The sequence below is a fragment of the Poecilia latipinna genome, unplaced genomic scaffold, assembly GCF_001443285.1.
Source record: "Poecilia latipinna isolate Pla-1442-1.1 unplaced genomic scaffold, P_latipinna-1.0 Scaffold189, whole genome shotgun sequence".
In the NCBI taxonomy this organism is placed as follows: domain Eukaryota; kingdom Metazoa; phylum Chordata; class Actinopteri; order Cyprinodontiformes; family Poeciliidae; genus Poecilia; species Poecilia latipinna.
Window position 1 is genome coordinate 444295 of NW_015112805.1, and position 21984 is coordinate 466278.

Genomic DNA, 21984 nt, shown 5'->3' on the forward strand with positions numbered 1-21984 from the left:
GCGGGCCACATGTGGCCCGCGGGCCTTGAGTTTGACACATGTGATCTAGAGGATAAGTAGCAGGAATGTAACTTTAATTCAAATAAATAAATGAAATACATACATAACTGTGATTATGTCGTGACAGTATAATCAAGGAAAATTTATTTGTGTAACACATTTGGTGTACAAGACTATCCAAGGTGCTTTACAGAAAAATCAAGAGTAAGAGATTAAAAATCAATTAAAAACGAGTAAAAAGCGAGAAGGAAATAATTGACTAACTGAATTAGAAAAGAATGTAGATAAAATAATTTAAAAAAAGTAAGTATATAAAATGTGTTGTATAATATGCGACAGGTAGTCTTTGCCTTCCCCCAGAGCAAACTGCAAAAATCAGAAACAACCAATCAGAGCCAGGAGGAGCCGACCGTGAATGCTAACGCTAGTTAGAAGTCCCACCAATGGCGAATAAAGTTTTCCTGTAATGGTAAGTTGTTTCTACACATTGAGCACGTGAGGATGATTGGTTGCGCCAAGACCCGCCTCTTGGCTTTGATTGGTTGTTTTGGTCAAAGAGCCACATGTCAACACGGAACATTTCATGTTCAGTGAAACCCCAATTCCTGAAGCTAATCATTACTTAGCGCACAAAATGAAATTGTCTAAATATAGACACGTTTTATGTTGTTTAATCACAAAAAGTGTCTTGTGCGCTACCTAAAATAGGCAAAAATATGTCAGAGTGAACCTGAGTTATTCTGAAATATGTGTGGACACCCTGTCCCGACACATGCCAACAGACATGTTTTTCCTCAGCAGTTAGAATCTCTCCTTACCTGATAAAACCCTGCATCATCATCACAAAAAGATGATTTTTCTTGTTTTTAAACTCTAATTTTTCTGTCTTATTTACATCCATGTATCCGTCTGTCTGTCCATCCCTTTGCCTGGTCATGTGGGGGCTGGTGTCCGTCTCCAGTGGTCACCTTGACTGCATTCCCACCTGGTGCCCAATTAAAATGAAATGACTCTCAATTAGATTAAGGAAAAAGACAAACTTTATTGAGAAAGACATTAAAAATTCATGATAAAATTAAGCAGACAGAGAGATTCTCCAACCGTGTCTCTCTCTCTCTCTCTCTCACACACACACGCACACACACACACACACACACCCAAACACACTGTAGTGAATCCTTTTCTCCATCTGCATATACTCCTCTCTCATCACCAGCCAAACATGTACTCCATAGCTTTGGAAACAAAGCTGTCGTCCTTCCTGGGCGTCTGTCTGTCTGTCACCACCTGAGCATGGACAGATGTACACAGATGTTCAAGCTGAAGCGACTGAGAACGAGTCTGCATGCAGAGACAGAAGCTGCGTTTCCACTACTAATGTGCGCAAAACTTTGATGTTTCGCTAATGTTGAAAAACACAGCTTCGCAGTCGCGGTGTTTCCGTTAAATAAGAAATGAAATTAAAATCACACGTGAATATGTTTGTTCATGCAACAGATCGTTAAAACTGGACCATCATCCTTTGCTAATCCAAGTGTTGATCATATGACTCGTGTGATGTGACAAAAGTGTTTTCTCTGCAGCTTTGCAAAATACAATAATTTTGATATGGCGCAAAAATATGACGGTGTAGTACACAAAAATAAATACATAAATAGATGGAGATTGTAGTACATTTCCACCAAAATACTCAGAAATGTTGAGAGATTTTGAGTTTTCCAGAAAGAAAACTAAGTTTCTTATTAAAATAAATTTCTAGAAAATTTACAACTTTTCAAACTCAGAAATGTCCAAGTTTTATTTCTAGAAAATTTCTGAGATTAATCTATTCATTTCTGAGTTCTTTCTAGCAAATTTTCGACTTTTCAAATTCAGAGATTTTTTTGTTTTTTGTAGAAAATTTCTGAGATGTTTTTGGCAGAAATGTACTCATCCTTTTTTTTTATATGTACCATGGCCCTAGTACACAGATGTAGAAAAGCCATCAAAAACATTTTCACTAAGTAAATTATTTTTCATAATTCCAACTGGCGCAATTCTAAGGCGAATGGAAACGCAGACAGAGTGAGATGGAGATGTGAAGTCACCTGGTAGTCGCTGCCGGAGCTCCTGTAGGAGGCGCTGAGGGGCCGGATGGCGGACCGAGGGGTGGAGGGGAGAGCAGAGGAGGAGACGGAGAGGGGCGGAGAGACCGCTTCACTGCTCCCCATCACACTCTGGGAGAAACGATTAAGGGTTAAACTTAGAATTTAAGTGAAACAGAAACAGACGGCATGCTGGGTAACAGCAGGAACGCACCTTGTCAATGCAGGGCTTCACTCCCACCATGATGGAGTCTCCAAACACCTTCCCGTCTTTGGACAGGGCCTTCCTGGCCTGCAGTCTGGACTGGTACTGGAGGTGCATCCAGTTCACAGGAGAAGCCATCTGCCAACACATCACCAGTTTGTGTGTGTCAGTCGGTTTGTAATTGAGATAAACCACTAAAATAAGTAACTAGCTGCTCTCACCGTGTGTTTGAGAATGTTTCCATACTGAGCGAACTGCAGCAGGATGTAAGAGGCTGAGGCTGGAGGAAAACTGAAACACACATCAGTGACTTACCATACTGCTGCAGCCGAAGTGCTTTCATACTGGTTTTCTTTATGATCGTAACATGACCAAAAACGAAATATATTAAAATATTTTCCAGTGATTTCTGCAAGTGACTGTAAAGCTAACAGGCTAGAGCGTGGTTGAGTATGAATACCCAAAGACGGTGACCCAGGTCTGGTCCAGCTGGTCGTCAGATGACAGAGACTCCCCCTGACTGTAGAAAGGATCCACCTGCGCCGGAGAAAGGCACCCCTGCTGGAACACTGGACACCACACAGGAAAACGGGGTCAAGCCGGGGTTCACTTTATGATAACTGAGTCAGTGAGGGGCGTATCAGTACGCACCTGCTCCTGGAGTGGAGGCCTGGCGTGCCGAGAGGGGAGACTGCATGACTGGAAAAGACTGAAACAAAACAGAGACCCCATGTTGACGTTTATGCCTTAAGAGATCAGCCACCAGCTACGTTTGCAGTACAAATTTGTGCAAATCTTTGTTGATATTCTGCTAATGTTGAAAAAACACAATTTTGTAAAAAAAAAAAAAAGATCTCAAAATCACCCATGAAGACGCTTGTTCACGCAATAAGTCATTAAAAATCATGGCAGCGACGGATGTAAATATTGTACAAAAAACTACAAAGTCAACCACTTCCTGTTGTCTTCTTTGTGGTTTTCACTAGTAGTAACATCCGACTGTTGATCATGTGACAGGTGTGAAGCAGAAAAAGTCTTTCCATTGCAGCTTTTCTTTTTTTCTGGCTCTAGTGGCCTTTATTTGAAAGTGCTAAGTAGGTAAAGAGAAGGGAAAGACATGCGGCAAAGGTCACCAGGCCGGGAATCGGACCTGCGACGGATTAAGGCCTCCTTACGTGGGTTGTGCTTAACCTCTGCTCCACCACAGCAGAACCCCATTGCAGTTCTGTTTCGAAAAACCACCTCATGGAGTTCCTTTTTTTAAATTGAAAAACTTGAATTCTTTTCTAAATTGGTGTGTTTCCATTAAGCAAATTTCAATCTGTGAAATTCCTATGGTTAATGGAGATGCAGCTGATCTTAGATTAGCCAAAATAAAGTCCTTTTTGCTAACTGCTCTTTCCGGTTCACCTGGCTGTCTCATCGTCCTACTCTTTTACCCGGCTGCCTACCAACCTGCTTGAGTGCACTGAGCGGCGTTCCCATGGTGACCATGTCGTCGTAGATGCTGCGAACAGGTGGCGCTCCGCTCTTATCTTTTGGCGTGGGGACGACGGGCTGCGGGGCCGAACCTCCTCCGCTACTGGCGCTTCCTGAAACAAACTCCAGATTAACACACACACTGCCCACAACGACAACAGCAACATCCAGCTTTGTTCTGCTGACCTCGACTTGCACTCAGGCTCTCTGCGAGGGGCGAGGTCAGGCTGAAAGGGCGGGGCTGTGGGCTGGCTGGTGCCGGCAGGTCACCCATGAGGAAACCGGGAAGAAACTGAGCTCCGGAAGTCGGCTTTGGCGAGGTGGGAGAACCTAGAGTCATCGGTTCAGAGCCCACTGCAAGACAGCGACAGCAGGACAATTATCAAGGGTTATATTCCACAGAAATCCTTCATGTTTTGTAAAAATGCAATCTTAAACTTCAGTGTATCGCGTTGAGGTTTAACTTGGTAGGAAACAGAGTTGGGTAATAACTATTTACATTTACTCATTTATGTTTAGTAATTCAGTAACTTTTTTTTTTTTAAATAAATAAATAAATCTACTGTTAGGAGTATTTTTACTACCCTGTACTTTTTACTTGAGTAATTTTAAAGTACAGGGTAGGATTGCTCTACCCTGTACTTTTTACTCAAGTCAGTATCGCCACTCTGACTTGAGTAAAATTTCTGTATTCTCCACCAACTGAATGAAAAACAAAAATTCGCACATTTTTTGTTTAAGTTCTATAAGTTCTTAATGAAAAAAACTGATTTGGAAAAAATTTTCTCTTCCTTGATTTTATTTTTTCGTTACTTGTATGAATTATTTTCATCTTCGTACTTAAAAAAAATTCCACTCAACTTCATATTTTGGTCTGTCAGATGAAGCCATTTTTAAATATTAAATGAGTGATAATTTCATCACTTGCTCTACTTGAGTCATGTCTGGACATGAGAGGTTTTGAAAGCAAATGTAGGAAACCAATCAGACTCACTGATAGACGGCAGAACCAAACACTTGAAACTGCCGTGATTTCAGCTAATGATGGTTCCAGAGCAAAGTACTGATGTATAGGGGACGATAATATATACTCACCTCACTTAAGGAAGTCAGTAACATTTCTAACCACCACTGAGTTATTTTAAAGCTAAATTGAATAAAGCTAATTGCGCGGAATGATCACAATTACTGTAGAGAGCAAAAAATATCCTAACGGAATGAGTAATGGTTAACTGTGTTTCAAAGCAAGATATAAAGCTGCTTTCCGTGTTCTTGAGCACACAACATTAAGTGAAAATCACTTTAACACTAGCAGAGCGCGAGAAGAAGATTGTATAAAAGTTACAGTACCTTGTAACTCCATTTTCTTCTTTTTCTACAGCCGCGAGTTTCAAAAGTAGGAAGTGACGAAAGGGAGAAAAGAGGCCAGTGGCTAACAAACTCAGCCGGCAGAGCTAGCTCTTCACTAACTGTAACTTCCTGTTGTTGTCACACAAACCTTTTTATTAAATGGTCTAATGCGGACAAGTTGAGCGGTTTAATGCCCGCTTTTTGAGCGAACTACAGCGTGTTCACGGAGAGCTGAAATTATTGCTGGAGTGAGCTGATGGTTCGCCTGCAGAAACTTCCGGCGCATGTAACTGATGGGATCGGTGAGATGTTCGAGTGTGTCGTTTTTTTACATGTACCCGCACATTTTAAATATTCAGAAATGTTAAAAATGTGTTTCCGGGCACACTAAGATATCGTAATTCTTTCCGAATTAATCGCATAAAATAATAAAATAATAATAATAATAATAATAATAATAATAATAATAATACAAAACCAAAGTACTTTCTCATATGTGTTCTACCTGTTTGAATATACTGGCTTTTAAGCTAAAAGCAGAAATAAATCTTAGAGACTTTTAAAGCCCATTTCCGGTTGAAAAGTTGCGAGTATGTTAGTTGCCCATGATATTTAGAACACCTGGCAAACATGACAAATAACACTTAACTTTTATCTAGACAAGATGTTTAAACTATAACCAAATCAATCGTTTTCTGGCCATGGGTTTGAAACACAATCAACAAAATAATTTATTATAAAACTATTCAAAACTAACACTTAAAACTCTCTCCCTTTTCAGTTACCTTAATGATGATGTATGCTTAAAATTGTCTCTGAACAACATGTTATTATACAATTTCAGATATTGTGTGTACATTTTTAAAAGTATGTCTTTAATTTATAATTTAGACAAATAATTATTTATCTAATGGGTTTATTGGGTATCAGACAAATCAGAATTTAAGGTAAAATATTTTCGAAATATGAAATTATAAACGGAACAATTTTCGAACGCACCATACTTTACGTCATCTTCGTGTGGTTGCGGAGCGTCAAATTTCATCAAAGTCCCATAAATATTGGAGCTAGGTTCCGTGAGTCTGAAGCTTCTGGTGTCAAAATAAAAGTTCAAATTCAGCCGTGCGTATTTGGAAACGCTCCCTCCCTTTCTTTTACTGGCTCTTAGATGGGAAGCATAGAAGTACGAACTGAACGACGCAGTCACGAGTTTGTTTTTAACGTTTCGGTTATCGGCAAGACTTTATTTTGAATGAAAAGAGACGGAAGTTGACCCCGTTATCGTGTACAACTTGATACCGGCATGAGCCGGATGCTGATGCGGATCTTCATCTGCAGGCTGGAAGGTGTTGAATCTCTTCGAAGGTAACAAAGCTCTGGTTTTATTCACGCAAAAGCGTTTGTAAATTACAGGAAATACATTACAGGAAATATTCGCTTTAACCACAATTCCGCACCGTCTGTACCCGTCTGTAGCGGTTAACAGGCTAATAAGTAGTTTTTGTTCCAATTAGCTTAGCTTAGCCTATTAAACAAGGCTTTCTATACTGTGAAAATAACGCTTTTCAGAATGTTGATACATTTATTGTCCTTAATAAAAGTTTGAACTTAGACTGGGTAGAAATTAATTGTCGTTATAACTGCATTTTCTTTCTATAACTTGTTACTGGTCAAGTAACGAATGTACTGGAATGTTTTTATTAGGTGGATATTTATAGTTTTCATTTAGAGACTACTTAGTTGTGAGGGATGTTTCTGATTAAAAGAAACGTTGTTTGCCTTTTGTGATGTAGAATTTGGTGTATTTTTTTCAGTTAGGAAGCTGAAAGTTGTAACGTTTGTCTTTAAAAATGGAGCGTACAGTTTCTCGGTGCGCAAGAGATACTCTTGGTAGCCAACCAAGTCATGTTCACAAACTACTACTGTAAAGAATGGTTGCAGAAAGTAAATGAAATTTTCTGAAAACACTAAATATATGTGATAATGTCACTCACAAACTCACGGAAGGCGAGGTAGATTAAATATCTTGTCTAGTTTCACATTATTCTCTCGTGCGCACGTGAAATTAGCGCACGAGAAACCAACTTTTATCTTTTTTTTCCCACCCATGTTGTTCGGCCAAAAACGCAAGTCGGATATTAATACTAACATGGCCGTGGCGGCAGCCCTTTGTTGAAGACCAGCTTTAATGATATCCACTTCCAGTTAAATCCATTTGGCAAAAAATATCTTGATAATTCTCAAGACACTTTGAAAACTATTCTTTGGACTAGTGAGACAAAAGTGGATCTGCTTGGAGGGTTTATACATTATAGAAGAATATCATATAGCCGTGTAGTGGTGGTAGAATGACAAGATCTGTATGACAGAAATAAATTTTGAGGATATTCTCCTTCAGTTCCAGGTTATAGGGGTTACAGAAGAAGGACCGGTGATGGGGCCCAGGGTCGTCCACAGGCTCCTAAAGCCTGTTACCCTCACGCTGTCCCTGGTTTTCGTCTTTGCCATCTTGCTGGCAGCGGTTTGTGCTAAGGAGTCGGACTACTACGAGCTGCTGGGGGTCAGCAGGGAAGCGACGACAAGAGAGATCCGACAGGCGTTCAAGAAGCTGGCGCTCACCATGCATCCTGACAAAAACCCTGTGAGTCACCGACAGGAAAAGCCAAACATCTCAAACATTTTGGTAGATTAAAGTATGCTTGTCATCGTTAATGCTGACCAATGATTGCTTAGGGTGACTCCTCGGCTCACGAGAAGTTCCTGAAGGTGAATCGGGCGTATGAAGTGCTGAAAGACGAAGACTTGAGAAAGAAATATGATAAATATGGAGAAAAGGGATTGGACGAGCAGCAGGGAGGACGCTATGAGAGCTGGAACTTCTACCGCTATGACTTTGGTAAGGCTCCATCTACTTCTACAACCACCAACTCCTCCTCCTATCATGATGTTTGTATCGTATTGCGACTAATGTATCGGTCTGTCTGTTACAGGTATCTACGATGATGATCTGGAGATTATCACTTTGGACAGCGGAGACTTTGGTAAGGTTTAAACAAAGAAAGCAACTGCAAAAATCAGCAAATGAAGAAGTAAACTGTTGCAAGTAAAGTGATGAGAACTGCCACCATGTGGGTTAAAAATGGTGGGTAAACTTCTATGCATTTGTGTTCTAGAAGCAGCAGTGAACTCTGGAGAAATCTGGTTTGTCAACTTCTACTTCCCACGATGCTCGCACTGCCACCAGCTGGCTCCGACGGTAATAAAACACCAAAACAAATAGACACACTAAACACGCCTCTGGAGTCTTGGGGAAATTCAGGTGTGTTGCCAGCTGTTTCTGAACACACTTGAATTTCTAGCTGCTGTTAAAACAAAAAAAAAAAAGAAACAAAAAAACAAGAAAATGCTGACTTTGGAATTGAAAATCTGTTTACTTGCCACATTTTCATGCTGCTTCAAGTTTACCACCTTTACCAAAGTAGAATTGACATTGTTATAAAGAAGACTGTTACCTTCGCACAGTCTTGTTTTATTTATGTTCGGTATATATCCATCAACAGACAATCTGGGGATGAAAGCTCCGTCCCTATATGGTCAAGCAATTATTAGACGAATTAATCAGAGAGCGTGTCTTCACAAGAGCAGATGGAGTGTCATGCAGCCTATAAACCTGTTCCCCTCCTCTCCTTTGGTGGTGCTGCACCAAGAGCCACTGAAGGAAATGATGCAAAAATGTCAGAAGACAATGTGCACAACTTCCTTCTTCATAAAATGTAAACAAAAATGTAGTAGTGTTTTTTGTTTTTTTTTAAGAGGCTGTATGTTTTTTCTTTTGTCTTCAGTCAAAGACCACAAGCTGTTTCTCCAGCTAATGTTAAAGTCTTATGTTTGTTTTGGTTGTATTTACCCAGAATGCCCTACGCTAGAGCCTGCTGCATATCTTCAGAGCGGTCTCCGGTGTTCACATATGCATTCAAAACCGAACAGAGACCTAGGTTTGTAGGCGGACCAGAGTTAGGCTTTTTGGTCCACATCAGACTTCGATTGCACGTTCACACCTCCCCAAACAAACCAGGCTTTCTAGTCAAACGGACTAGAGTTCTGTTAAATCAGACTAAACGGAGAATGCACCCTGAGTGTGTATGCAATAAGCTTTTGGTGAATCTCCAAATGTCGGTGGTGGCTGACTTGACTCGAGTTCAGGCTTCGTATGCTACAGCTGGATCTCTAATGAAACAGATGTGTTGTGTTTGTAAACTTAATAATTAAGTAAACCTTCCTTTTGTCAAACTCTAACTTTGTTTTCTGCATGCAGTGGAGGGAGTTTGCCAAGGAGATGGACGGAGTCATCCGGATTGGAGCGGTGAACTGTGGAGACAACAACCATCTGTGCAGGAGGAAAGGCATCAACAGCTATCCCAGCCTGTACATCTATAGAGCAGGACAGGTCTGTTTTACATATGCTTATTTATACTGCTGTCATACTCAATATTGTAAATTATTTTAATCAACTCCTTTGAAGTTGATGTCAGTGTCTTGTAAATCTTTATCAGTCATCCACGACTTCCCTTTTTCCAAGGAGTGTGAATGCGATGCAACACAAGCTGCGTTTCCACTACAAGTTAAAACTTTGTCAATATCCCATTAATGTCGAAGAAACACAATTTCACGTTTGTGGTGTTTCCAGTGCAGTTAAAATCACACGTGATTTTGTTCACACAATAAGTCATTAACAAAAAAACATGTTGTACCATGAAGCTCCAGCCGGTCATCTTTCTTGTCTTTTCCGCTAGTAGTAACATCCGAAAATACTGTTCCCATCACAGTTTTGCAAAATAAACCAATTTTTATTTGGCCAACAAACCGCCGTATCTTAGCGCCAAAACTTTTTCAATTCAGTTCAAAATTCAATAAAAAAAAAAACACTTTATTGATCCCAAAGTTAATTTAAATGTCACTGTAACTCATATTAATTAATTCAAAATGCTATCAAATGATGAAAGTTTTTTTTTAAATTGACGTGTGTCCATTAAACTAATTTAGTTGCTCATTTATATGTCAATGGAAGCGTGACTACAGAGGCACATTTCTTTTAGCCACTTCTCAATCAAAACAGAAAACGTCAGAACATGTCATTCAAGTATAGTTCAAGTAATGTTCATTTTTATTGTTTTAAAGCAGCTGGTTATAGTGTCTCAATAAAATCACCAGCTTTCCGGCAGCCTGTGGGAAGATGCCACATTGCTGGTTTGTGAATCTCCAGATCAGAGTTGCTTCTCAACGACTTGCAGCACAAGCAGAGTTCACCCTATGAGGACCAGCCTCTGATCCATCTGTGTGTTTCTGCAGAGGCCGGAGAAATTCACAGGGGAGAGGAACAGAGATAACCTGGTTCGCTTCTCCATGCAGTTCATCACTACAAAGGTCACTGAGCTGTGGCAGGGTGAGCTCATCCTTCATCCATTTTCAGACCAAACATTTCAAATCTGTCAACTTTTCCGTCAACCATCTATTAATAACACAATATGCATCTGTATTGTAAGTTCTATATTGCTTTCGTTTAGTAAATTGCACACAGGTTTTCTATTTTGTTGGTTTAAGATGAACTGGTCAGAATTTTGTGGCTTTGAATCTCTGGCTTTTGAAACGTTTTGACCGGCTGTTGCCAGCTGTAACCCGTCTCTCTTAATTCACAGTTTGTTTCTGTAATTTCAAACCACTTCTGTACACACCTTGGAAGGAGTTTCTTTCTGTTCAGCCTCTTATTTCCTCTTCCTCTCCAGGCAATGTGTTCACTGAGATAGAGAACGCGTTCTCGTCAGGACTCGGCTGGCTTATCACCTTCTGCTCTGATACTGGAGGTAACAAACACAGCTGTCAGTGCAAAACCTTGGGCTGATGACACACACACATATATACACTCCTGTCATCAGAAATATAATGAATAACTTTGTAGATTTCTGCTCCACATGCTGACACGTGTCTGTCTTTCTCAGATTGTTTGGAGCCGAGGACACGACAGAAGCTTGCTGGAATGCTGGTGAGAAAACAGCTGAATTCGCTGGAGTTTAACGTCATCAGCCAAAAAAAATGAGACAACAAAACAGTCAGTCTGGAGTTTATCCAGATTCTTGAATTGGCCATTGTTTTAAACCTGTAGACAAGTAATATTAGGTTACTTCATGAGCAGTCATAAAAGTGTGTATCAGTCAGACATAAACCATCTTTTTGAAATGATTAAAAAATTTAGTTTTATCTAAATTCACCAAGCAAGCAACCTCGCTTCCTACTACAACCACAGATTTGTATCCTTTTGCATTATTTGACATTATTCCAATAAGTCTACATAAAGTTGTTTGATTTAAGGAGGTGTTCTATGATATTTGAGGTCTATAAAGTTCCCTCCCCACCAATTTCACAAACAAATTCATCAGTTTTTGTGGTCTTGGAATATTTTCTATATTCCCTCTACAACACTAATCACCCTCTAATAACTGAAGCCATGTGCTGACTCGAGATCATTTTCTTCAAGTTCAAGTTCATTTTTGTTTCTGTTCAGCTGGAGGAAGTTAACACACATATTGTTATAACCAGAGCTTGCAGGAGCATGTAGGTATTAAATAGGGGCGGTCCGAGGATTGAACCTTGTGGCACCCCATGAAAATTTTTACAGATATCTCTGTTCTGACTGATGGTTGTTTGTGTTTAGGACGGTCTTGTTAAGGTGGGATGGATGGACTGCCCCACACAGCAACAGCTCTGCGACAGTTTTCAAGTAAGACATACCGCTGACATGAAGTAAATGTTTTTTTTTTTTTTACAGTACGTGTAGTGAATTTTTTAAAATTCTTCTGTTTTAGGTGACAAGTGGAGCCACTGCTTTGTTCCCTCCTGGAAGTTCTCTGGATACGCAAGGCAGCATACTGGTATGATAGAACATGCTAGTAATTGACTGACATATTGTTGGAAGTACACCAAGTCATACTTCGGTTCATGTTGAAGATTCGGTTCATGTTCATGTACTTTAGTGGCTGAAGACTTTGGACAGCAGGGAGATCTACAATCATGTCATCGATCATCTGCCTGATCTGGAACTGCTGACGAGTGATAGTTTTAAGGTAGAAACGCAACACAAGAGCAGCTGCTTAATCAGATTTTATGTACCGTGCAGTAAATGTTGAAATCTAACCATTTGCAGAAGAAACTGGCCCACCATCGCTGGTTGATCAGTTTTATGTTCAGCGGCCGATCGGCCTCCAGCGAGTACAAGAAGCTTCAGGCGTTTCTTCGAAACGATCACATACAGGTATGCGGCCTTTCTGCTTTGCTACAAGTCTCAGCCTGACGGTCCCAACCGGCCGTTTGTCTGTCCAGGTTGGCAGAGTGGACTGCGTCGCAGACTCTGAGCTGTGTCAGACTCTGTACATCCACAAACCCTGCGTGGCCGTTTTTAAAGGACTGGGAATCCACGACTTTGAGATCCACCACGGTCAGTACCGCACCTTTTATTTAATCCTAGTACTGCCCGTTTGCCTCTTTCAGTGCAGTCAGTTTGTTTCAGAGTGTCTGAATGTCCGTGGTGTCCTGTGTCCGTATGCAGGTAAAGACGTGTTGTACAACATCGTGGGTTTTGCGAGGGATAGCGTTCACGCTCACGTGACAACGCTAAGGCCAGACAACTTCCCCTCCAACAGGAAGGAGCCCTGGCTCGTTGACTTCTTTGCTCCGGTTTGTAAAACCTTCTGGAACTGTAGACTGGAATCATTTCTGTTTGTTAAATGCCAAAATATAATGAGATGGGGAATATTTTTAGGGAGTTTATTGTTCTTTGATCAAATTCAGATTCATTAAAGGGGTGGTAGAGGAATGGGCCAGAACTCTACAAAACTATTGTGATAATCTTAAGGAAGGAAACTCCAATCCTTTGACTCAAGTCTTACATTTAAAGGGCAATTCTTCCAAATACTAAGGAAGTGTAATATTAATATTTATTATTTTCAGCAGACCTGGTTGGGAAAACAGATTGTTTGTGTTATAATGTACTTCTAGATTTTGATACATCCTAGTAGATTTTTTAAAACGGTTTCAAATAGATGCTGTTGCTATTTTTAGTTGGGTTTTATCTGTCTAGTGACATGGAGGATTGTAGATTTCCTGTGGCTTTATAAATCCACAGGAAGAAACCAAGTCAGAAGGCTGAAAAGAACCACACCATTAGCTGTAAACACGACCGAACCTTTAGCATGTTTTGTAGTTTGCAATCTTCTGTGTAAAGATCCACCAAATCTCTGTTTGCATGATGGACGGGCTCTAGTTCTACACCCAGAACACAAATACTCGTAACTGGAAGTGTTTGTGTTATGTATATGTGATTTATATTCTTTTGTAACGTTAATATTGAGAAACAGTGAAGAAATATCACTATATTAATCCAACTCATATCTAACCCAAAAACACCTCAGTTTCTACACAATTTGGTGGGTTACAAATCCTCATCTTGGTTGCAGTGGTGTCCTCCGTGTCGAGCTTTACTTCCTGAACTGAGAAAAGCTTCCATCCAGTTGGCTGGACAGATGAAGTTTGGCACCTTGGACTGCACCATCCACCATGACTTGTGCTCCACGGTAGGCTCAGACCCTCTGGGTGTTTTGTGCTGAGGGATAAATGTGTTGGTCAGCCGTCACCCTCTTTGTGTTTCAGTATAACATCCAGGCGTACCCCACCACGGTCATCTTTAACGGCTCCTCCATGCACGAATACGAAGGACACCACTCAGCTGACGGCATCCTGGAGTTCATACAGGTCATATTTAACTTTCCATTGGGTTCCGTGTTGTTTTTTACTTTTATGAAAGTAACCAGTAATCAGAAAGGTGATTTCTTTTATTTTTGCTTCTCCAGGATCTGGTCAGCCCATCTGTGCTGGTCCTTGATCCCTCCAGCTTCACAGAGAAAGTTAAAGGTACAAACTTTAAATGAATGTAAGGAAAGTTGTTCAATCATATGGACAAGAGGTGGAAAAATAATATGTCTTTAACATTTTCAGATCTTCTTAAAACTCCTTCAGCATGCTCTGGTAGAAATGCATTGGTGTCAGTTCAGTGTAAGCTTTAACCAGGTTGGGCGGTGATGTTGCAGGCAGAGCTGCAGGGCAGACCTGGGCGGTGGACTTCTACGCTCCTTGGTGTGGTCCCTGTCAGGCCATGATGCCTGAGTGGAGACGCATGGCTCGGGTATGACAGCAAATGCACAAATTCAAAAGCAGGCTAAAGGGATCAGTATTATGTAAACTTGGCTTCTTTGAGCTTCACATCACATTAGTCCCACGTTAGAAACATACCTAGACTGTTGATTCTGTCATGCATGTTTGAGGAATATTTCAGCAAACACCTGTTGGAGCTGAGCTCATTATAGGAGCTACTTCTCAGTGCAACACTGGTAAAGATGTTGTTAATGGGTCAATAGAGGAGCCGTGTTATGAGGACTTCCTGAAGGCGGAGTTTCAGAAAGAGTAGGAGCTTCTTAAAGACACAAACACACCATTTCAAGGCGTTAAATAACAAAGCCAAATTTCTTTTAAGTCATTTTTATAACAACTGAAGTCAGAGGTTTGTTGTTGAATTTCCTTCCTGAGGAAATTCAACAACAAACTGTTTTTACCTGTCAATTTTTGTGATGATACAAATCACATGTTATTTAGGTGCATTTCATTTTAATTTGGTTTAATTAATATTCAACAAGTTGAACAGAGAATCCAGGTCCCATCACACATACAGAAGATGAACAAGGAACTTCACAGTGACAAAAGCCATTGACTGTGGCCCCAATAACTATGAACAATTCAGTTGAACAACTCCTCTTAAATGATGACAAGTTCACATCTAATGTTTTCTGGTTATTTGCATGATGATTAGTTAAAACAGCCTCTGATGGATGTGTGTTTCCCACCAGAGGAATGAGAGAGGAGAGGAAGTGCAGTGAAAGCTGTCTCTCTCTCTTCACTCTGTCTCTGTCTTGCAGATGGTTTCAGGTCAGATCCTGGTGGGTTCAGTGGACTGTCAGCGCTTCCAGACCTTCTGCCAGAGTCAGGGAGTGAGGGCGTACCCTGAAGTCCGCCTGTACTCTGGGAACACCAGGCAGCCAGACCGCTTCACGTAAGTGATCACTGTGGAAGAATTAGCCTCAGATTCTCCTTCTGAAGAGAAAAGACAGAAGAACAGTGATCGGTTTCTCTCTGCAGGAGTTACAACGGCTGGCACAGAGACGCACATTCTCTCAGAGCATGGGTTCTCAGGTAGCATCTTTATCCGGCGTGACTTCCTTCTTAACATGCTTTTCTTCCCACCTTCTGTTCTCTTTTTTGTTCTTTTAGGCATATTCCTGTATTGCCATATTTTCTTTTACTAATTTCTTCTTTTCCTGCTTATCTTTCATATTATCCTTCCTATTTTCCTTTTTTCCTACTTTGTTTTTCTTTTTTTAGTTATTTCTTTCTCAAATACTTACTTAATTATTACTAACTTATTTAAATACTTACATATTCAACCCTCCCACGTTCTTAAGAGATGGGGTCATTTGGACTGAATCCACATGCGTTTTCCCAAGTTTTTTTTTTCCAACTGTGACATTTGCCGCTCTTCTCCCAAGCGTTGCACTAAGACCACACAAGGGTTAAATACTTATTTACGTATTTATTTACTTAAATATGCACTTACTTGCTTGAATACATACTTATTTACGTATAATGCACCTACTTAAATAGTTACTAACATACTTACTTACTAGCTTAAATACATTTCTTCTTCTCGACCTCATTTGAGTCTTCATGAGTAATCCACAGTTTGGTCTGCTAACGGGTTAATGGAGTTAGGTGTTGTGTGTAGTTCTTTGCCCAGAGCATCGGTGGATCTGACTCCAGAGACGTTCAGATCCCAGGTTCTTTCGGGTCGGGATCACTGGGTTCTGGATTTTTACGCCCCCTGGTGTGGACCTTGCCAACACTTCGCCCCAGAGTTTGAGGTCCTGGCTCGGGTGAGACACATTTGTCAAAAGTTCATCCCAAAATTATTCTTTCCTCGAGAAGATTTAGATTGAAAATGAGTAGTTTGTTTCTGATAGGAAACCAGATATTACATTCAGTCTGGAGAAACATGTCGGTAAAATAAAACAAATGTGTGTGGTGACATGACTCATAAATGTTGTTGAGATTTTAAAGGTTCTCTGTGTTCTCAGATGGTTAAAGGGGAGGTCCGGGCTGGGAAGGTGGACTGTCAGGCTCATCATCAGACGTGTCAGTCAGCTGGAATCACCGCCTACCCAACAGTCCGATTTTACCCAAACCTGGGAACACGGAGGGTGAGGACACAGACACGCCCAGCAGAGGGCGCCTGTGTTTCAACCATTCTACTTTACAACAACTAAAACAATAATAACCTGTGCATGTTACTACAGTATGAACACAGCGGGGAGCACATTAACAGCCGGGACGCAAACACAATCGCTGACATCATCAGACATCGGCTAGAGAAGCTGTCACCACGGTTACACAACACACCAAAGGTAGCCATCTTTTCAGTTACAACTCAGAGTTTAAAGTGTCTCCTAAGGTCGAATCAGACTATTTTTTTCTGGCTCTGCTTGCTTTGTAGGACGAGCTCTGACAGACAAAGAGGTGCCATAGAAGACCAACAACCTGATTGGTCAGAGAGAGGAATGTATTTGGGTTTGATTGGTTCGGTGAGTCAGCACTCCTGGAGTAGACAACAGATGAGACGGTCAGGTTACCGACTGATGCTCCTGTCTTCAATCAAATGAACTCTCTAGCCTTAATTTTATCCACTTTTATTTTGTCTCCAATGTTTGTATTTACTCTATGAAGTAAACCTGTGAGACAGTATGGAATATTGTACATGTTACTGATACACAACCAAAACGAGGACACACTACTGTACTTAAGTGTTCCTGAAGGAGCATTTTCAGAAACAGCTTTATGTTAGAAACAACATTTTTGCAGCTCTATCTGTGGTTTTATTCTGTTTGGTTTAAACAAATATATATATATGTTTTTGCATAGATAAGCCAGGCCTAAATGTGAACCGTTACTGTTTTATGTGTCATTTTATTTGATCTTTACTCTACTGGCTGTGTTGTTTTGATGGGGAATAAAAGTACTGGATGCCAACTTATTAAAAAGACATAAATTGACAATTACACTTATGAAAATAATAAATTTGTATATATATATTTAAAAAAGAATACAAATTGAAACGAATAAAACATTCTTTTTTCAATGTTACACAAATTGTCTAGTTTTTTATTTACTTTTTTACATTGACTTGCAAAAGTATGTACATCGCTTAAACTTTTTACATTATAACCTCAACCTCTATGAGTCGTGAAGTTTCTCACAACTCGCTGAACTTCCAGCAATAGAAAACCTGTTCAAGGTGCAATTGACAGAAAAATTTAACGTTTTCATTTGATGATTGTGTGATCCCTCTATCCACGCTCTAATGCCGCCCTGGGAAACCGCCCATCTTTGGCTGGTATCAAAAATCCCCATGGGTCTTATTAAATTGTTATATTGCTTCCTGTAGTGCTGTGGTTTATTATGCATAGAACTATCATTTAACATAATATGTTAAAAATTTTTAAAAAGCTGCTTTTTTTAGGGCTGAAGCCATCAGATATTGATTTTTTTTATCAGATAACTTGTTTAAATTTCTGTCTGTAAAACTCTGAATAATATCTGCAGACACCAGTAGAATTTATCTGTTTAATCTCCAATGACCATGTGTGGATTTTTCTTAAAAAAAAAAAAAAAAAGATTTGGATACTTTTCAATTATTTTTTTTTGGCCAATGCTTAATTTGGCCAGCAGGTGTCACTCTTTGCATTGTGGAGGACCTTGTGATTAATAAATATGGGTTTATAAAATTAAGCATGTTTAAATCGAGTTATATTTTTCAAATGTAATTTCAAGCAGTTGGAGATGATGTATGGTGTAAACATGTCACACTAAAATCTGCCACATTAATGACCACTGACAACCAGGGACATTTGTGGACATCCAGCCTTTGCAGACTGGAGTTCTCGGCAAATTAATGCTGAAAGAATATATATATTAAGCAAAACAATAAGATAGAAACAGACTTTATTTTCCCCACAGAGAGGAAATTCGGGTGCAAAGCGTTATCGTTTTGTGGTTAAATACAAACTGACTCGTTTTTTAAGTGTGAGCCTTAAGTTAGAACGTCCCTTTGTTTCTGCAATTAAAAAAATAAAATAGAGTCCAAGGAGGCGAAAATTATGAGCTGATAGTTTTTGTTAATTGACAAGAGGCTTTTATGCTTGACGCGTACCTTGTTGCAGCAGCTCTCATGCGGGGTTCGTAAGAAGCCACTCCCAGTCGACGTCCGGTTTGAGTCCGAGTTTCAGGATATCTGAGGCGAACGACCAGCCCTGGCAATCAGTGAGCACGCGGCGCATGCCCTCGTGCCCATCAACTATAAACATAGCTTGTCCAGTCTTTGCTATCACTAGCTGTGTTTCCATTATATGGTCGCACATTTTTGTCAATATTCTGGTAATGTAGAAAACACACAATTGCGCAATTGCGGTGTTTCCATTGAATAAGAAATGAAATTAACGTCACACATGACTAAGCTTGTTCACGCGATAAATCATTCATTTCATTTCATTTCATTTCATTTCATTTCATTTCATTAAAAATCACGGAAGCGACGGATGTAAACAGTTATAGATGATGAGCGGTGGCTCATCAGAGCCATCAGAAGAGATGTTGGAGTCTTATTCAGGCTGTAGAGCAAAAAGACTGGGAAGCTGCTATGTATGCTGCGTTTGGGGAAAATTGTACAGATTTTACAGATTAGCTATGGACTCAACACTTTTGAATGACAACCGACTGTGCCATGCTGTGAGAGCTCTGGTGGCCAAACCACCATTCTCCTTCCAACTTCTTCCTGTCTTCTTTGTGGTTTGCGCCTGTGACAGCCTCCAGCTATTGGTCACATGGCTGGTGTGATGTAAAAAAAAAAAAAGTATTTCCATTGCAGTTTTGCAAAATACATGTATTTATATACAACTGAGAAACTATCTCACTCAAGCGCAACGATATTTAAAAAAAAATACATAATTTTTTTTTCTAATTTGCCGTATTTCCATTAAGCAAATTTATTTTTTTGTGTAAATTAAATTTGTTCAATTCTATGGTTAATGGAAACATAACTACTGTATAAACAAGCTGTGTAGAAGAAATAAACAAAGGTGGCTCAACCCAGCAGGCAGGAGGCATATAAAGCCTGGCGGGCCACCAGGCTTATACTGTGGGAAACCCTGGACAACTCTTCCCACTGAGCTCCAGCTGCCCTTTCTTAGCCTCTGGTTTAGTGTTTAGTTCTTATACTCTGGTTTTACTATGTTTTCTCCATTGCTGGCCAGTACAACCCTGGCATTCTAGCTCCTAAAGTTACAGCGCTTGCTGCCAGTTTGCCGTAAGTTGCTACGTTGACAAGAAAACACCTCTTTTGTTATTCTTCAGTTCTGGAAATAAAGGCTTTTTATATGTCATTATTATTCATGTCAGCAGTGTAAATGTTACCACCAAACATGCGGCCAGAACAATCACTCCTCTCCAACTTGCATGCAACGAGCCAAATCTCCAACCGTTCAACATGAAAAGTGTTTTATTTTATTTTATTTTTTCTTTCCTGACATCATCCTCCAAACATTTGCAGGACTAACAGGTTGGTTCCCACAGCTTTGGTCCAACTTGCAGCTCCATTTCACATCATGAAACAATAGAAAGACTCACACAGTAAGTGGTTCCAGTGGTTTATGGAGCAGGGCTGCGTCAATGCTGACCTTCCAAACAAAGGGAAAAGCCCTGGTCAAACAATTCCCAAGTGGGAAAGTACCTTAGGTTGTTTAGTTAATTGCAGAATAAGAGAACATTGTAAGTTCTGGTCTTTCCAGGGAGAGAATAAGCTTTTTTGTTTTGTTTGTTTGTTTGGTTACATAACTGAAACATAATCGTTGTCTGTTTTTCTACACACAAGATTTTCATCATACTCTGCCGTAATTTATGGCAGCGAATGAGGAAAAATGTTAATAATGAGCCATTTTTGTGTGTTCCCACTCTCGAAAGTAAGTATGTAGGTAGAATGTTAATCAGCAGAAGAATAGATTGTTCTGATTATTAGAAATACAACTTTAGATCTGGTCATTGTGGCCTCAAGTGCCGTTAATAGTCACATTTTTCATAAATCTATGCAATTCTTATTTTCCGGGTGGAATGATAATGCAAAAAGAAGTGAATCAAATATAAACAACAGAAGGAAACATCTCTGTCTATTTATGATAAATACATAAGACTGACAAATTTTAATGTCAGATGGAATAAATTCCCTCAATTAACTGTTTCTATATGTATGTTTTAGATTTTTTTTTCTTATAGACAATGTTCTATAATGGTGTTAAAGTATACATTTTTTATTACTGTTGTGTAGACATGTTTGAAATATTGACTGGCTTCATGTAAGATGTGTGGAAATTATTAGCAAATAAAACAAAATTCACCATAAAAATAACAAACCTACAATGACATCACATTCACAATGATTAGATTACCTTAAATAACTGGACTTATGTACACACATTTTTTAAAAATTAAAAACATATTTAATAGAATCATTTTCCTTGATAGGATTTTATTACAGAAGACATAATATGGATATAACCAAATATACAAAATGCATTTAAAAAATGTCAGTACTATTGATTGAAAAGCTCAATTACTCTACAGATCCTTTATAAAAGCCTTTATTTCTGTTAATTATGATGATTTTGTGCTTATAGTGAAAGCAAACATGCATCAGAGCAACAGAAACTATTTTTAAAAGCAGAAATGTGGGCTTAATGAGCAGCGTGTTTAATACCTGCCTAAATATTATTTTCAAATTGTGCTTTTAATCATCGTCTGAGGACATATTATGATCTATTGAATGTGACTTCTGGAAAAAACCGAGGTTTGTCCTGTGGTGTCTTAGCAACAAGCTGCTGTAATACTCCAACTGGCCAGCGGGTGTCAGTGTGGCAAAGCAGAAACTGTTCAGGGAAATTAGATTAAATCTCTAATGTTTTATCAAAATTGTAACAATTCGAGTTGTTTTTTAAATTTCAGATTCACCCTTTGTCCATTTTATTAGTCTGCCAGTTTAGATCCCCATCTAAATTTTGGATAAAAGAAAGAATCCAGAAGTTTCCATATCAGGACATAATAAGAAAGATCTGCTTCAAAAATAATTTCAATCCATTCTTTTATTTAACTTTTTTTTTTTTTAAACGGCGTGTTACTAGGAACAAATTCTTATTCACAATAACAACCCAGCAGGGAAGGAAGTGTGGAAAAACCCAACAGGTTTTATCATGTCATTATTCATAGATGACCCAAACTTTGAGAACAGAAAACAGGCAACATGATCTGTTAGCATGATCTGTTAGCATGATCTGTTAGCATGGTTCAGCAGCGACAATCAGTCTTCTTCTAACCACAAGTTAAGAATGGTAAAAAAAAAAAAAACAACTGACCTCAAAATTTTGGAAATGTCTGTTCTTTTTAAAAAGCAAAAGTACAAAGCCCTTTTTATGTTTTGGCTATTTAATGAGTTACAGATTTAGTAAAATTTTGTTTATTGTTGAGGAGATAAAGTAAAAAAAAATTACAATATTTACATTTTTGCATCGTAGCTTTCCATCATGTTATTCGCTCATCAAAAAACATACCTGCAGTTTTGCCTTGATTCATGCATGTTTGAGAAATCCTTTAATCTCCCTCAGCAACCATTCA

At 39.3% G+C, this 21984-nt stretch overlaps 2 protein-coding genes across 2 annotated transcripts; one reads left to right on the plus strand and one right to left on the minus strand.

Annotated features, from left to right (window-relative positions):
- Positions 1–1018: 1018 nt before the first annotated feature.
- On the minus strand, positions 1019–5430 carry nup35 (nucleoporin 35). Its single transcript, XM_015030709.1, has 9 exons — positions 5119–5430; positions 3955–4122; positions 3745–3881; positions 2941–2998; positions 2750–2858; positions 2511–2580; positions 2299–2427; positions 2088–2216; positions 1019–1287 (listed from the first exon to the last, which is right to left on the minus strand). The coding sequence occupies exons 1-9, from the start codon at positions 5129–5131 to the stop codon at positions 1210–1212; spliced, it is 891 nt and encodes a 296-aa protein (XP_014886195.1). The 5' UTR covers positions 5132–5430; the 3' UTR covers positions 1019–1209.
- Positions 5431–6161: 731 nt separating this feature from the next.
- Positions 6162–17339, plus strand: dnajc10 (DnaJ (Hsp40) homolog, subfamily C, member 10). The gene is made up of 25 exons (XM_015030710.1): positions 6162–6483; positions 7517–7759; positions 7852–8014; positions 8109–8159; positions 8292–8374; positions 9434–9565; positions 10468–10561; positions 10902–10979; positions 11115–11158; positions 11828–11893; positions 11979–12044; positions 12147–12236; positions 12317–12424; positions 12493–12607; positions 12719–12846; positions 13626–13742; positions 13819–13920; positions 14019–14079; positions 14256–14350; positions 15138–15271; positions 15358–15411; positions 16001–16148; positions 16350–16472; positions 16569–16676; positions 16766–17339. Exons 2-25 carry the CDS (start codon positions 7553–7555, stop codon positions 16775–16777), a joined length of 2379 nt encoding a protein of 792 aa, XP_014886196.1. The 5' UTR covers positions 6162–6483; positions 7517–7552; the 3' UTR covers positions 16778–17339.
- The last annotated feature ends 4645 nt before the right edge of the window (positions 17340–21984 follow it).